Genomic DNA, 16,550 nt, shown 5'->3' on the forward strand with positions numbered 1-16,550 from the left:
CCAAACTCTTTCCCTCTGGTAACCATAAGTTTGTTCTGTTAAGTCTGTGGGTCTGTGTCTCTTTTGTAAATAAGTTTGTTTGTATCAACTTTTTTCTTTTTAGATTCTGCTTACTAGCTCAGCTGGTAAATAATCTGCCTGTAATGCAGGAGACCCCCGGTCGATTCTTGGGTCAGGGAGATCTGCTGGAGAAGGGATAGGCTGCCCACTCCAGTATTCTTGGGCTTCTCTGGTGGCTCAGCTGGTAAAGAATCTGCCTGCAATGCAGGAGACCTGGGTTTGGTCCCTGGGTTGGGAAGATCTCCTGGGGAAGGGAAAGGCTGCCCATCCCAATATTCTGGCCTGGAGAATTCCATGTACTGTATAGTCCATGGTGTCACAAAGAGTCAGACATGACTGAGTGACTTTCACTTCTTATAAGTGGTATCATATATCTGTCTTTCTCTGTCTGACTTATTCCACTTAGTATGATACTCTCTAGGTCCATCCATGTTGCTGCAAATGGTGTTACCTCATTCTTCTTAAAAGTTTTTTTTATTGGAGTATAGTTGATTTACAATGTTATGTTAGTGTCAGGTGTATAGCAAAGTGAATCAGTTACACATATTCACATATCCATTCTTTTTGCAAATTCTTTCCTATATAGCCATTGCAGAGTATTGAGTAGATTTCCCTGTGCTATACAATAGGTTCTTATTATCTATTTTATAGTGTGAATATTTCACTCTTTTTAATGGCTGAGTAAAAACTTTCCTTCTTTAACACTAAATCAACAAATGGGAAATAGAAAATGCAGAATAAAAATCAGTATTACTCTCTTGACAATATGAAGTACATTATTTTCATTTATTATAGAAATCAAGGCTGGGGCTTCATGTTTGGTAAAAGAAGTGTTATGTTCTGTTTATATATAACAAATAATTCATTTCTTTTAAATTTACATATATAAGTTGTGTTTTTCCTATTATATGAAATAGAGGTTAGGAACAATTACTGTAGTGATCATTAATTTTTATGAAATTTCATCTGTCTGTTAATGTTAGTCATTTTAGATAAGTTTAATAAAAGTACCAAAGGATTTTCCCATTTCTCTAGTTATCTAACTGAAAAACAAAACAAAATATATTTCTATTTCTGGAAGTTTCTTTGAGCCCTAGACTTTCCTTTTAGGATAAAAGTCAATTGGCTGCCATAATTGGTATTAAGTTCTGATGCCCAGGACCTGGGGGAAGCAAGATGGGAGCAAGCGGCACTTGCTTCCGCTCCCCAAAAGAACACTGCTCCCTTCAGAGGTCAAACCTTATTTTCTTTGGTCTTTTAGCCATCCTGTCTGTCCACTCTGGCCTCTCCACAGCCTAAAGGCAGAGTTTTAGCACGTTGGGTCTTCGAGTTGAATGGAGATCATCTAGCACATCAAATCCATGGCAGTAGGAACTCTGCCTGTTTTTGTTTCCTCCTTAGGTTCCTGGTGCCTAGAATATGACCTGGGCTATAATAAACAATTTCTAAATGACTGATTTGCTGTGTGAAGTAGCCTTTTAACTCCTTTTATATATTATAGAGAAAATGAGGCCCAGAGAGGGTAATGGGCTGCTCCAGAGTTTCACAGAGAGCCAGAACTAACTTTCCTGACTCCTATCCCAGACTCTTTCTTTATATCACATGACTTTCCTAAGGAGTTAGCTTCGCATCCTTTGTATCTACTTCCTCAGCCTTCTTTTTAGGCTTATTTGAACACATTTCCCCTCTGTAATCTAAAGAACAGTACTTGATATACTTACATTTTTTTCATTTCTTACTCACCATGCTAATCTACTTTCATTAACATGTTCTAACACATATCTTTTCCTTATCCAAAGCTGTGAACTGAGGAGTGTCCTAGGTGCATGTGGATATTGGTCATCGTTCAAAGGAGGCATAGCTCCACTGATGTCACTGTGAGTTGTGTGAGGCCAAGCACCATATTAGTCTTCTGGAGATGATAATAATCATCCTTTTCAAGTAGAGAGATACTTCTCTCTGGCTATATTTTTAGTAGTAGGATAGATTTTCCATTATGCCATGCCTATACAGCTGTCTACTGTGACCAGTTGTTGTAATAATGATACTTACCTAACATTTGTATTGGGCTTTGTATCATGTGTTCTTATATGTAGTCTATTATCTCATTTGATTTTATTAGCAACTCTATGCAAGTGGTAATTGTCTTCCCATTATGTAGATGACAAAACTCAGGCTGGAGTGATGATTTGCTCAAGATCATCAGCTAATAAAACAGTCCCAGATGTTTGAACCCCAAATCTTGTGCTTTTTCCAGTAAACCTTAAGTTCTTCTTGTTCGTACTTGTGAGACTTCATGCTGGGATTAGCCTGTGGCATGCTCAAGTTTTTGAGTATTTTTAAACAGGTGAAATAAGCAGCTAATCTTTCAAGTTTTGTGTTAGTGGGATGCTTGGGAGCCAAGATCCAAAATCATGACAGACTGAAGTTTCTGTTGCTTGCTTTTCTCAGGGACAGAACACTTGCATTTTCCTAGTCATCTTTTGGGATTGAATTTCCTTCCTCTTCTGTATGTGATTTAGCTCATGATGGATGTGAGGCTACTTTGTGTTTTACCCAAGAAAACAAATCTGGAGGCAAATCTGTGCTCTTGAGTTAAATCTTGTGTAATTAAATCTTCTATAGTTTGCATTCTCAGAGCTGCAGCTGGGTCTGTGTTCATGTGCATGTGCGCGCGTGCGTGTGTGTGGGTTCAGCTAAACTTCCTTTCCCTTATGGACTGAGATCTCTGATGGTGCAGCCTAGAGGGGAACTAGGAAGAGATGTAAACAGTACAGACAGGTAGAAAATGCCCTGACATTAGTCCCAGATGTAGTCACATTTTACCTTTTGTCGTCATTCTTCTGGTGATGAATTTCACAACTCTAAATATTTTGTCTCTCTTACTTGGTTTATTAGCTTTGAACTGTAACTTTTGAATCCCGTTCATCAAAGTTTGGGGATTGTCTCACTTAACCTCAAATTTATTCCCCTCTTCAGTATTTGATTATTTTTATTTACTTGTCGTTCTTCTGGTCACTAATTTTTGTGAATTTAAGTAATATATTTTTTACTTTGCTTTTTAAAATCATAACTTATGACAGTAGCTACAGAATCTGAACTATGTAGAAGGAAAAAATCAGTTCTTTGACTCTCCTGTACTCTCCCCACATCCCAGCTCATGTGTCCAACTTGATATGACTTAAGAATAAATTTAATTCATTGGAAGGGAATTAGCTATCTCTTGGAATCAAAGGAGAGAGGGAGAATCAATATCAGAAAGGGAATCAAGGGGGTTTAAACAACTGAGAACACAACCAAATCATTCTTGAGGGACTGATGCTGGCACCACCATTCACCTTTCAACTGTCAGCATTGTGACCTTGACACTGCCACTGCCTCTGTGTGGCACTTGTCCCTCTGTGCCTCACATGTCCCTTTGAATTATAGTACCGAGGTCTAAAATCCTGGCTAAGAACCTCTGCTTGGTTGATTCTAGATCATACCTGCCATAGATGACAAGTCCTGTGGCGAGAAAAAATCTAATTCCACTTTGGTTTCTGAAACATGTATTTTTAGATTAGATGACATATTCAACAGTGACATTAAGCATCAGAATTGATACAGCTGATGGTGAATTAATGAACTGGAAGGTCAGCTCAGAGAACGTTCTGAGAAGGTATCAGGAAACAGTAAAAAGATGGAAATAGGAGAAACAGACCAAAGAAATTAAGCATATAGATTGAAGACAAAATGAACCTGTTGGCGACAACTTACTTTCAATTAAAGAGAAAACATCAGCAATGTATGAGCATTTTAAGAACAAAGCTGAAAACTTTGCTGAGGTTCTTTCCTTTAGTGGGAGCTAGTGGAGTAGCTTCAAAACTTCAACATTCTACATTAAATACAGTTATTATATAAGCCAGCAATTCCTCTCATAGGTATATAGCCAAGAGAAATGAGAATATATGTCCACAAAAAAACTTACCAATGAATATTCACAGCAACACTGTTCATAATAGTCAAGAAGTGGAAACAACCCAAGTGTCTGTTGTCTGATGAACGGATAAACAAAGTGTGGTGTGTGTGTGTGCACACACACACACATAATCATGTAATAGAATATTATTCAGCAGGAAGAAGGAGAGAAGTACTGATAGATGGTACGGCACAGATGGACCTGAACCATGCTCACTGAAAGAAGCCTGTCAGGAAGACTTCATGTTTTATGATTCCCTTTATGTGAAAGGTTCAGAATAGGCAGATCTATAGAACCAAAAGTAAATTAGTAGTTTCCAGGTGCTGGGGATATAGGTATTGGGTAGTGACTGCTTATGGATATATATAGTTTCTGTCAGGGTCATGAAAATGTTCTAGATTTAGATAGTGCAGTAATTGCTAAAGTCTGTGACTATATGAAAAAAACCACTGATTTATATGCTTAACAACACATTAAAGAAATAAAACATGTAAATATTAGAAAAGAAATAAAACTGTCATTATTTTAAGCAGATATGGTTGTCTACATAGAAAATACCAATAATTAAAAAATTTTAGGAAATAATTTAGAAAGGTAACTATATATAAGGTCAATATCTAAGAGTTAATGTGTTTCTATACAGCAGTATGAAGCAATCAGTAAACATGAGTTTTTAGAAAACCATTTTTTGTAGCCTCTAGTGTTCTATAAAATTCTGGGAAATATTTAGATAGTACATGCTTCATGGTTAGTTTCAAGTTCTCAGTCTTGGCAGCATATGAGAATCACTTTGGCAGATTAAAAGGTATCACAAATGCCCAAGTCTTGCCCAAGAGCAATTCCGTCAGAGTCTCTGAGATAGGACTCAGGCATGATGTCTTTTAAGTGTGCAAAAGAGGTTAAGAAGAGTAGAGTATTAATCTCATTGTAGTTTTCTTAGCATAGTATCATTAAGATGAACTTATCCTGAATTTAAGGTAAAAGATAACTTTGAAAATCAGGTATCAACAGTTTAGGCTTTCTTTTTTAGTAAGGTTTTGTAACTCAGCACTGGATATCTCTGAGGAACTAGTAGAAGAGTTGGGGGAATATCTGATGACAGCATCTTTCACTCTCAGGCCCCTAGCTTTGTAATTGGTTTTGGGCTTTTCCAGTATCCCCAGAGGAATGGTAACCAATTCAACCCTTACTCCTGAGATTCCTGTCCTGGATGTTCCCTAGATGGATCTCTTATTTTCTTCCCTTCTTCTGCCCATTTGTCACCATCAGTGCTTTCTGGGGACGTTCAAGACTCAGGAGCCACATTCTGTCACACTTTACTATCACAACTTGTCATAAACATATTCCTCATCCTCACTTCCTCACTCCTGGTCGTCGCATTTTGACTCTTCTATGTTAATCAACGATTTCTCTAGGATAGCAGACACTGCCTTTCCTAACCACCTTTCAACTCTATTTTCTGCATTTCCAAGAAAATTTCATAGAACCTACTCCAGCTTTGGGGATCCTTGTTGAGTAATTCTCAATGTATGCTCTCTTTAAAATGTTACCTCAGTACTCCCAGTTTTACTCTAGTTTTTTTTTATAGTACTTACCTGACATAATACATTTTAAAATTTATCTGTGTCTTTAAACTAGAATGTATACTCCATGAGGACAGAAATCTTTGATTTTCTCCTGTGTCTTCAGTGTTTAGAACAGTAGATATTATTGAATGACCACACATGTTATTGTGTATGATTGTACTGCCTTTTAAAAAATGAACCACACTCTGTGGCCCCCCACCCTACCAGTGTTTTGCTCTCTATGGTGTTACAGTGAACATCTTGTAAAACTCTAAAGGTAGACATCAGAGAATATGCATATGCATAGTGCTAAAGTTTATCATATGCATTGCCAAATTCTTACAGAAGATGAACGTGCACCAGAAGTGGGGTCCTAATTTTAGATAGGGTAGTCAGACAAGACTTTACTAAGAAGATATTTATTTAAGTTACTTATTTGACTGCACCAGGTCTTAGTTGTAGCATGTGAGATCTAGTTCCCTGACCAGGGATTGAACTCAGGCCCCCTGTATTGGGAGCATGGAGTCTTAGCCACTGAACCACCAGGGAAATCCCTGTAGTCTTAAAAAATGTTTTTATTTATTTACTTTTGACTGCTCTGCATCTTAATTGCTGTGTGGGGGCTTTTTCTAGTTGCTGTGAGTAGGGGCTACTTTATTACAGTGTGCAGGCTTCTCATTGTGGTGGCTTCTCTTGTTGCAGAGCACAGCCTCTGGGGTGCACGGGCTTCAATAGATGTAGCACGCAGGCTCAATAGTTGGAACTCTCAGACTGTATAACGCAGGCTCATTAGCTGGAACTCTCAGACTGTATAACGCAGGCTCAATAGTTGTGATGCATGGGCTTAGTTGCTCCGAGGCATGTGGAATCTTCCCAGACCACAGAGCAAACCCATGTCCCCTACGTTGGCAGGCAGATTCTTATCCACTGTGCCACCAGGGAAGTCCAGAAAATATTCAAACAAAGATTTTAGGGAGTGAGGGAAGTAGCCATTCAGGAATCTGGGAAAAGTGTGAAAGTTTTGAGTAAAAAAGTGTCTAATGTGTTCAAGGGAGAGCAAGGAGGCCATTGTGGCTGGAGTAGAGGTGTTGTGGGTGATGAGGTCAAAGGGACAGGGGGGCCCATGATTTTAGGGCCTTTATAGTCCATTGTACACATTTTTTGTTTATTCTGAGTGAGGGAACCTTGGAGAGGTTGTCTCTGCTAAAAGCAGAGACAAGTGACAAGTTTTAAGAGAAGTTGTATTGAGAACAGGTTGAATTTAGTAAGGCAAAAGTGGGAGATACTGCAATACTCCAGGTTTACCAGAGTGGTAGCAGTGGAGACAGAGAGAAGTAGTAAGATCTGATAGACAGAGGGCCTGATGAACTATGGATGGAGGTTCATGACACTGTACAGGAGACAGGAATCAAGACCATCCCCAAGGAAAAGAAATGCAAAAAAGCAAAATGGCTATCTGGGGAGGCCTTATAAATAGCTGTGAAAAGAAGAGAAGCCAAAAGCAAAGGAGAAAAGGGAAGATATATCCATTTGAATGCAGAGTTCCAAAGAATAGCAAGGAGAGATAAGAAAGCCTTCCTCAGTCATCAGTGCAAAGAAATAGAGGAAAACAATAGAATGGGAAAGACTAGAGATCTCTTCAAGAAAATTAGAGATACCAAGGGAACATTTCATGCAAAGATGGGCTCAATAAAGGACAGCAATGGTATGGACCTAACAGAAGCAGAAGATATTAAAAAGAGGTGGCAAGAATACACAGAAGAACTGTACAAAAAAGATCTTCACGACTCAGATAATCACGATGGTGTGATCACACACTTAGAGCCAGATATCCTGGAATGTGAAGCCAAGTGGGCCTTAGGAAGCATCACTATGAACAAAGCTGGTGGAGGTGATAGAATTCCAGTTGAGCTCTTTCAAATCCTGGAAGATGATGCTGTGAAAGTGCTGCACTCAATATGCCAGCAAATTTGGAAAATTCAGCAGTGGCCACAGGACTGGAAAAGGTCAGTTTTCATTCCAATCCCAAAGAAAACCAATGCCAAAGAATGCTCAAACTACCACACAATTCCATTCATCTCACACACTAGTAAAGTAATGCTTAAATTTCTCCAAGCCAGGCTTCAGCAATATGTGAACCGTGAACTTCCACATGTTCAAGCTGGTTTTAAAAAAGGCAGAGGAGCCAGAGATCAAATTGCCAACATCCGCTGGATCATTGAAAAAGCAAGAAAGTTCCAGAAAAACATATATTTCTGCTTTATTGACTATGCCAAAGCCTTTGACTATGTGGATCACAATAAACTGTGGCAAATTCTGAAAGAGATGGGAATACCAAACCACCTGACCTGCCTCTTGAGGCCTTACAAATAGCTGTGAAAAGAAGAGAAGCGAAAAGCAAAGGAGAGAAGTATCAGGGAACAGAAGCCAGTATCTGTTGTAATGCTATGGACTTGCCTATAACTTCAAGGCTAAGTGCATAGGGCTAAGAATCCAGCATTTTGGGATTCCATTTCAGGCTCTGACAAACTACCACCTATAGATAATGTTAAGTAACTTCTATTTGTCTCAATTTTCCCATTTGTAAAGTGGGAAGAAAAGATAACTTTGAGGGTTTGTTATAAGCTTTAAGTGAGATAATATATATAACCCAGGACAGTGTGGAAAATGCTTATTTCATGTTTCATTCTTGGTTCTTCAGCTCATTATGGGATATGCACAGAGATACAAATGAGAAAACACAAGATACTGGTGTGGTAAATCCAAATATTTCTATTTGGATGTTTTATTTTGAATTTGGGGTAAGTTGTGGTTGGTATCGTCCATGGCAGAGCCACTGGGATGATTAGGGGGAAACATGGTCTCATTTGTCTTTAGTGGTGCTCTCAATCCAGGTGATATATTTCTGAACGTTGGTGTAGATGCCCACATCCCCTCCCATGAAGTGTCCGACCTCGATCCCCTGAAGCTTGTTTTTGCAGATGACAGTAGCAACGGCCACCTCCTACAAGGGATCACACACAGAGAGGGGGGCAGACAGATCCAGTCAAATCTTCTCCTTATAGGAGCTCTCTAGTCACTGTGTGGATGCGCCCTGTCTAGAGGTAGCATGCTGCATCAAGATAAGAGTCTGCAGACTGGAAGCTTGGTTCTTTTATGTAACTTTGTTGTAACTAGCCTTGTGTGACATTGAGAAAGTCAGAGAAAAGCCTTTCTAGAACTCATATGTAAAATGAGTCAAACTCCATTTACTTGAACTGGTGAAGCCTGTTTCAGTTTGTGAAATATTTGAATTAATTTTTTTTTAAGTGCTACAAAAACCAAGCAAAGTATGCATGATGCCCTTTAATAAATACAGATGTCTCTAATGAGGGCCCTTTACTGAAGATAATGGGAGGCTTTGCTGCAGCCTTACCAAATTCTCAAAAATTTGTGAAGTTGTGGGCTTTCTATTTTTTAAATACCGTGGTTAAATAGTTAATTAGACATATCCAAATGAATGAAAATTGAATAGAGAGAAAAGATTACCCCAAAAATTCGACTGAACACTTTTAGAAATTTAACGCATATGGAATTTCTGTGGCTTTTTCCTTGTTCAGTTTCCTGGCAGGCTGTGTTGGACATCACAGGGGCCTCCAGGTTCTGCCTTAAATCAGGGTGTCTGCCTGAGGGAAGACAGGGATAAAAGCAACCATCCTGTTCACAAATGTTATTTAGCTCTCCAATCCCCAGCCTCTGTTTCAACTGATGTTTTGTATCTGTCTGAATAATACTTGAACCACCTGATGTGAAGAACTGACTCATTTGAAAAGACCCTGATGCTGGGAAAGATTGAAGGCAGGAGGAGAAGGGGACAACAGAGGATGAGATGGTTGGACGGCATCACCAACTCAACGGACATGAGTTTGAGCAAGCTCTGGGAGATGGTGATGGACAGGGAGGCCTAGTGTGCTGCAGTCCATGGGGTTGCAAAGAGTCAGACATGACTGAGTGACTGAACTAAACTGAGCAAAAATAATGAGGAAGAAAGAAGACGTGATTTTGTGCATGGTTATGAGGGTTAATCTTGAGGATTTTGAAATGGCCTTTATGTCTCTTTAAAAAGCAGCATTTTCTTTCTACTCTGTGTCTGTTCTTGGAGGAATAAGAGGTGACCTGACTCAAGTTGTCAGGTGTCCTCCACAAGAGAAGTGAGCCAGTATGGGAAAGAGGAGCCTTTTTAATGGGAACTGTGCCTCTGACAATCAGGAGGTGTGGCCTTTGTGCTGAGTCAGGTGGCCTGGTGGCTCCACCTGCCAAAGCCCTGAAGAAGCAGTGAGGCTTTAGACACCCTGGGAAAGGAGGACTCTGGACTTCTGGGAGGGTCTGTTTTTGCCAGACCCCTCAGATAGTACCTCCCCTTGGTCTCCACCCCAGCCTCCTCTGCTCTCAGTTATACGTACATGGGCTCCTCCCCAACTTGTCTCATCAGATATAACTGATGACCTGATGTTCAGTGGAAGGTGCACTCACCATTGTTGTTTTGGCTCCAGTCCAAACCTGAAAGCATGCAGATGGTGCCTGGCTTGACGGTGCTGGTGGCGAGGGCAATGGGCTGGACTTTTTCGTTGAGGGTTGCAGGCTTAGCCAGCCTAATAAGCATGAGGTCATCTTGGGGCGAACTATGACTATGGTTCCAGTAGCGGATAATCTGGATAGGGTTAATTGTTTGCTCTGTCCCATCTCTGACTCTGACCCTGAGATTTCCCAGCATCACCTTCAGATTTCTGGAGGGATAAGGGGTTGGAAGTCACCATCATCACTGTTGGTATCATCATCAAAGCTGATGTTACAGTGGGCCAGGTGCTTTGCCAAGAGCTTTGTCTGAATCCTGGATTCCCTCATTTACTACTCACAGCAAGGCAGTGAGGGGGATTCTGTTTTGAATACCCGTGTTACAGCTGAAGGAATGGAGGCACATGAGAGTATTCACCCATGGTCACACAGTTAAGTGGTGGAACCTTTAACTTCTCTGTTTTCATGTAGTGGGAGAGAAAAGAATGCATGGTCTAGAAATATTATTTCCCCTCCTTTCCAGCTCCAGCCTATATGGGCATTTCCATTCTGGTGTTGGGAAGAGAATGAGGTGACTTTAGTGTTGGACAGCTCCTGTTTGCTTTATCAAATCTCCTCGCAACTCTTATTTCATCCTTCTCTGTACTTTGGAAGGTGAAATAGGTGGATTAAGTCAATGAGCTTTCTTCTCCTCTGGCATTTGATTCTATTTGGCTCATAAGAAGCACCACAAAGGAATTGGAAGGAAAAGGGAGAGGTTGGCGTGTTTATCCTCCCACCTGCGCGACCCCGTTGGGTTGCCACAGGGTTGTGGCCGTCGACTGTCTCCTGACCAAAGGTTAGAACCTCCATCAGGCAGTCTGTGCACAGTGCGCTCTCCTCTCTCACTGACTCTTTTCCTCTCCCCGCCTAAAATCATTCTCCCCCTGCCCCTTTAGGTCTGGGAGTAGTAAGTGCATCTTTCTAGTACTGAACACCAGAGGAACTCAACTGTTGTCTATGTTTTCCCTATAACTAGACCATATCTTTGTCATTAGTTCTTTTTATAAAGTCTCCTCAATTTAATAAAATCTGAGTGTACCATCTGTTGCCTGCTGGTTCCTTAACTGACAAAACTCATATTGCCAGTAAAAAAACCTTGGAAAGACTGATGGGAGACCGAGGAGGCATACTACATAGGACAGGGCTCCCCAGCAGCCCTGTTGACATGCGGGGCTGGATGACTGTGTTGTGGAGGGGCTGTCATGTGCCCTGTAGGATATTAAGCAGCATCCTTGCCCTGGCGTCTGTTCACCAGGCAGATGCCGTTAGCACAGCCCTCCCTGCAGCCCTCACTCTACTGTGACAACCAAGAATGTCTTCCTTTGCCAAATGTACCCTGGGGGGAACGTTGGCCCTGTTTGAGAATCACCAATGCGAAATGAGTAGAGTGGGTGAGGACGCTCAACACTCACGGTAAGTAGCAGTGAGCAGGGGCCAGCACCCAGTTGCTTTTGATGAGGACGCCCACACAGGGGTTGAAGTGAGACTTGAGGTAGGCCAGGTACGGGGAAGGGTCGTCTTTCTGCACAGACGAGTGAGTGGAGAAGAGCGTCCCTGAGGGATGGAAACGAGAAGTGCTTAGGACAAAGGAGACAGTCAGCAGCTTCCCAGCTGGATGGAAATGCGGACGATTTTAAAGTGACAGTCATTTGGGCAGGAAATGTGAAGGTACTTGACATTAAAGAATAAAAATGTACATAAAAATGGCATACCATTTTATCTAATAGTTTTAATAATCATTCAGCCTAAGAGAGTACAATGAGAAAGACTCTCATTTACTACTTATAGGAATGGGAATTGATTCTGTCTTCTTCAAAAGCAACTTAAAAATGAGCATCAAGAATTGTAAATGGTTTGTCATCTTTGACCTAATAATTACAATCCCAAGAATTCTTGATTCTAAAGAAATAATCAGATGTAGACCAAGATTATTAGTAAATGTGCTCATTTTAACACTATTTATAATAGGTAATTCTTTGGCTTCCCTTGTGGCTCAGCTGGTAAAGAATCTGCCTGCAATGTGGGAGACCTGGGTTCTATCCCTGGGTCAGGAAGATCCCCTGGAGAAGGAAATGGCAACCCGCTCCAGTATTCTGGCCTAGACCTGTGGATGGAGGAGCCTGGTAGGCTACAGGGTTGCAAAGAGATGGATATGACTGAGTTACTTCACTTTCTTTCTTTCTTATATGAATGTCCAATACAGTAATGTTGGATATTGAAATACAAAGGGATGTGAACAAATGGAACAGCATATATATTAAAACTGCATTTATAAAGAATATTAAACAGCAAAGGAATACTAATAACCTTTCAGTTAAAAAATAATAAAAATGTATATTTAATCTAGTAATCCAATTATCTAAGAACAAGTAAAGAAACAAAAATAAGCCACTAAAATAAATAAAATAAAGCCTGGGAATAAATTCAAACAGTGCATTAGCATGTGTTGACTGAGGTGGGACTATGAATGATGTTTATTTTTTATACTTTTTAATATTTCTCAATTTTCTAGTATGACCGTGCAGTGCTTTTATAAATGAATTATTTTAAAAAAAAGAGAAGAAAGAGGAGGAAGGCTGATTCTAATATCAGAAATATTGTTTTTATTTCAGCTGCCCTTGGTTCTTATTTTAAACCTTTCCAAGCCCAGGCCTGTGCCTCACCATACCCTTTTCTTTGGAGTCACACTGTTAGAAACCCCAAGGAAAAAAGGGTGGGGTATTAATAAGGACAAGAGCCATTGCACTCTTGTTCTAAATCTTCACAATGATTCTATAATGTAGGTAGGAATATTCCCATTTTGACTGTAGAAACTGAAGCCCAGATAGATTAATTAACTTGTCCAAGCTCACGCAGCTAATTTGTGATGCAACAACCTAGGCAGTCAGGGTGTGGAGGGAAAGCCCGCTCTGGAGAATTCAGAAGAGCTTCATGATAGTCAGGGAGTTCAGGATGGAGGGTCCTTGCATTTGATCTTTTGTTCCCATCTTCTCCATTCCCCGCATTCTGAGTCTCTAAGCTTTTGCAACAGGAAGGCATATCAGTCGTCAAAATGAGTTCTCTGTCCTTGTGACTACACTTGAGACTTGCCCCTGTGTGATGAAGCCCGTATTTTGGAATAACCAAGGTGGAACACTCACTGTTGAGTGTTGAGCGTGGAACTCTCCAAGGCAGACATACACCATAACCTACCCCTCAGGCTTAGCACTGGGCTTCTCAGCCTGTCCAGAGAGCCTGTGGCTAGAGTCTGAGGGGGATCCCCAGTGCTGCTCCTGACAGTTTCTCTTGACTCTCTTTTGCACCATCCCCACATCCTGCATCTGCCCTCCTCCGTTCTGTATTAACCTATGCCTTATATGACAGAGTAGAAAGTCCTGGATACATACCAGCAAGGACACTCAAACAGAAGGTAAACTTCATAGCCTCCCTTTGCAAGGGGCAGAAGATCAGCAGAGTATGGAGCTCTCAGTTCAGTAGTTTCTCTGGAACACCTAGTAGAACCAGTGGGTATGGTTAGGCAGGAGGGTTGAAAAGCAGCTCTGGGCATGAATACAACAGGGGAGGAGGGCTCCAACAGGCAGATGGAGGCCCTCTGTTCCAGGGAAGGTGGGGGGCTATGCCTCTCATGGAAAGACAAGGAAGCTTTGTGACTGGGCTTCTGGACCCAGGTCCCTCAGTTTGCTGTCCCTAAAAGCCCATCTGCCCAAAAACAGTTCAGCTGTTTGTGGGAAAGGGAACTCCAGGCTTAGGACTTATGTCCCCATGGAGTTTTTCAGGCCAGGGCTGTGGGGGACAGGATTCTGCACCTTAGTTCAGGAAGACGGTGTGCCCAGGTTTGCTCTGAGCCCCCTAATATATAAGCCCCCTAATATAATAAGCCCCCTACTTATACTTTTCTTCAGCCCCTCCCCTCTTTGTTACATTAGCTTCATCTTTCCCTGGGTTCACTATTTCATCACTCCGCCATCATCACCAGCTTGGCCTGGTTGTTGTGATCAGCAGGTCTGAGCTAAGGAAATGGGGAAATGTAAAGAATTCATTGAGCAGTCATTTTGACAGTCAGGGAATGATTTACATTCTAGATTACATTAGATCTAGGATCTACTGAATGGTTGGCAGGACCTCTAAGTGCTTTTTACCTAATGAAGAGATTGGTCAGCCAATAATAGACTGCCATGTCATCCTTGGATAATTGGGAACACAAAGAGCCTAGATGCTAATAGCCAACATTCTGTGAGCCTTTACTACATCCCAGTCACTGAGCAAAGTTCTTTACAGACATTGTTAGTGGTGATTTTATATCAGGTTAGTCTGAGATACAAAATTAAGTAAGCTTTGTATCATTCTTACCCCTGAAAATTTCCTAAACTCATAGTCTTATTCCAGTGTCACAACAACCCTGGAGAGATGAGGCGGGGCTGGTATCATTCTTTCTTTTCTCCTGATCTGTAGTGACAGGACCAAAACAAAGAATTTAAATGATTTTTTCAAAATCACACATGGCTGGAAAAACTAGAAGTACAGTATCTATATTTTATTACTGGATACCCACCACTTTTTAGCCACATCCTCCAGGCTTCAGTTCATCAGCCAGCATTCATGAATCTTGGAAAACTATACAGTCCCTCTCACAAATTTCCTGAAGTGTGGAATGAAAAGTTAACATGGGGACTTCTCTCATGGTCAAGTGGTTAAGAATCTGCCTGCCAGTGCAGGGGAGACGGGGTCAACCCCTGCTCTGAGAAGCTCCCATGTGCCTTGGTGCAGCTGAGCCCCTGCGCCACAACTACTGAGCCTGAGCTCTAGAGCCCGCAGGCCGCAACGACAGAAGCCTGCATGCCTGGAGCCTGTGTCCGCAGCAAGAGAAGCCACTGCAATGAGAAGCCTGGACACCACGAGGAAGAGCATCCCCCACTTGCCACAACTGGAGATAGTCTGCGCGTGGCAGCAAAGACCCTGCACCACCAAAAACAAATCAGTTTTAAAATGTTAACATGGCACATACTTTGCTAAACCTCACAGTGAACACAGCCTCACTGGGACTAGGGCTCGTTTATGAAATACACTTGAGATTCCTGGACAAGATGGAGTTGTGGAAGGTTTTCTGTGGTGGGGGTGGGATTAGTTAAATAGAGGTTAAAAATTTGAGAAAGAGAGAGACTTTACTGCCAGGTGGTTTTTCCTGGTTCTTTTGGAAAGATTCTGGGCCAGGAAGGGAGTTTGTCTGGGGATGTGAGGACTGAGAGCAGAAAAGCAGATTTTCTGGAGAAGCTGGCACTGGGGTCTGCTGCCTGCTGATGAGCTTCACATTGGTATCTGTAGCCCAGAGCTCTGGTCACGCATACATGACTGCTTCCTGGGAACCACTGTTTGCATCTCCTCTCAGCTCCTGAAATTTAGCCTGTCAAGCTAAACTCCTTATTTCTCTAGCTTTTCAAATTCAGACTTCTGCCTGTTTTCCTCCTTTTAGGAGACAACTCTACCTTTCACTTTAAATTTTTTTCTCTTTTTCTGACCACTCAATCCCAAAGTCCATCCTGCTTCCCCAGATCTCTTAAATCCATCCATGTCTTTCCATTCTCACTGCTGTCACCCTACTCCAGGCCATAATCTTGACTCACTTGAACTAATGCATGTGCCTGCCTACTATTGCTCGACTTAACATTGTTTTACTCAGACATCTTTCCTAAACTGTAGGGGAGAGAGTATTAGTCTCTTTCTTAAAACTCTTGAGTAGTTCCCTACTGACTGTAGAATGACCCCTAGCATGGTTTAGGGAGATCCCTTGACATCACCTCATTTCATCTCTTCTCATCCCCTCTTTGCCACCCACTCCTGCCTGCCCACCCCACACACTTATTTGCAGGCCTACAAAACTACTTTCAAGTGTTAATTTTCTTGTTTCAATAAATAACTTTTTTTTATGATACATTAGCCCTCAAATGTTTCCTTTTGTTTGCCAATTTCATTTTTTTTCCCTTTTTGTTTTGAGATATTGATATCTGATATTGACAGTGTTCTTAAAGTTTCTCTTTGTGAAAGATAACTTTAGAATCCTATGAGTATGTATGTATATGTATGATACTCAACATTTCCTTGTGTTTGTAAATTTCTTATCATTAAGTTCTTTATTAGAGTTATTATAGATTCCATACATATATATACATGGAGATATACCTGTCCATGGCCTCATTCCTAATATCTATCTAAGGCCTCATATCTAAGGTTTAAAGCGACTCTAAATCTATTATTGTTTCATTCTGCCATCTAACAAGATTTTCTATTTAAGTAATATCCTTGTTGTATTTGGGCTTCCCTCATAGCTCAGTTGGTAAAGAATCCGCTTGCAATGCCGGAGACCCTGGTTCAAT

At 41.2% G+C, this 16,550-nt stretch overlaps 2 protein-coding genes across 2 annotated transcripts in view; one reads left to right on the forward strand and one right to left on the reverse strand.

Moving 5' to 3' along the window:
* LOC133073053 (trypsin-like) overlaps window positions 1-16,550 on the forward strand; it is a 41,629-nt gene that overhangs the window by 7,606 nt on the left and 17,473 nt on the right. The gene's annotated exons all lie outside the window — the stretch shown is intronic.
* On the reverse strand, window positions 8,447-13,599 carry PRSS37 (serine protease 37). Its single transcript, XM_061166439.1, has 5 exons — window positions 13,566-13,599; window positions 11,592-11,733; window positions 10,096-10,349; window positions 9,112-9,248; window positions 8,447-8,587 (listed from the first exon to the last, which is right to left on the reverse strand). The coding sequence occupies exons 1-5, from the start codon at window positions 13,597-13,599 to the stop codon at window positions 8,447-8,449; spliced, it is 708 nt and encodes a 235-aa protein (XP_061022422.1).

This window comes from Dama dama, chromosome 18 (genome assembly GCF_033118175.1).
Source record: "Dama dama isolate Ldn47 chromosome 18, ASM3311817v1, whole genome shotgun sequence".
Lineage (NCBI taxonomy): Eukaryota > Metazoa > Chordata > Mammalia > Artiodactyla > Cervidae > Dama > Dama dama.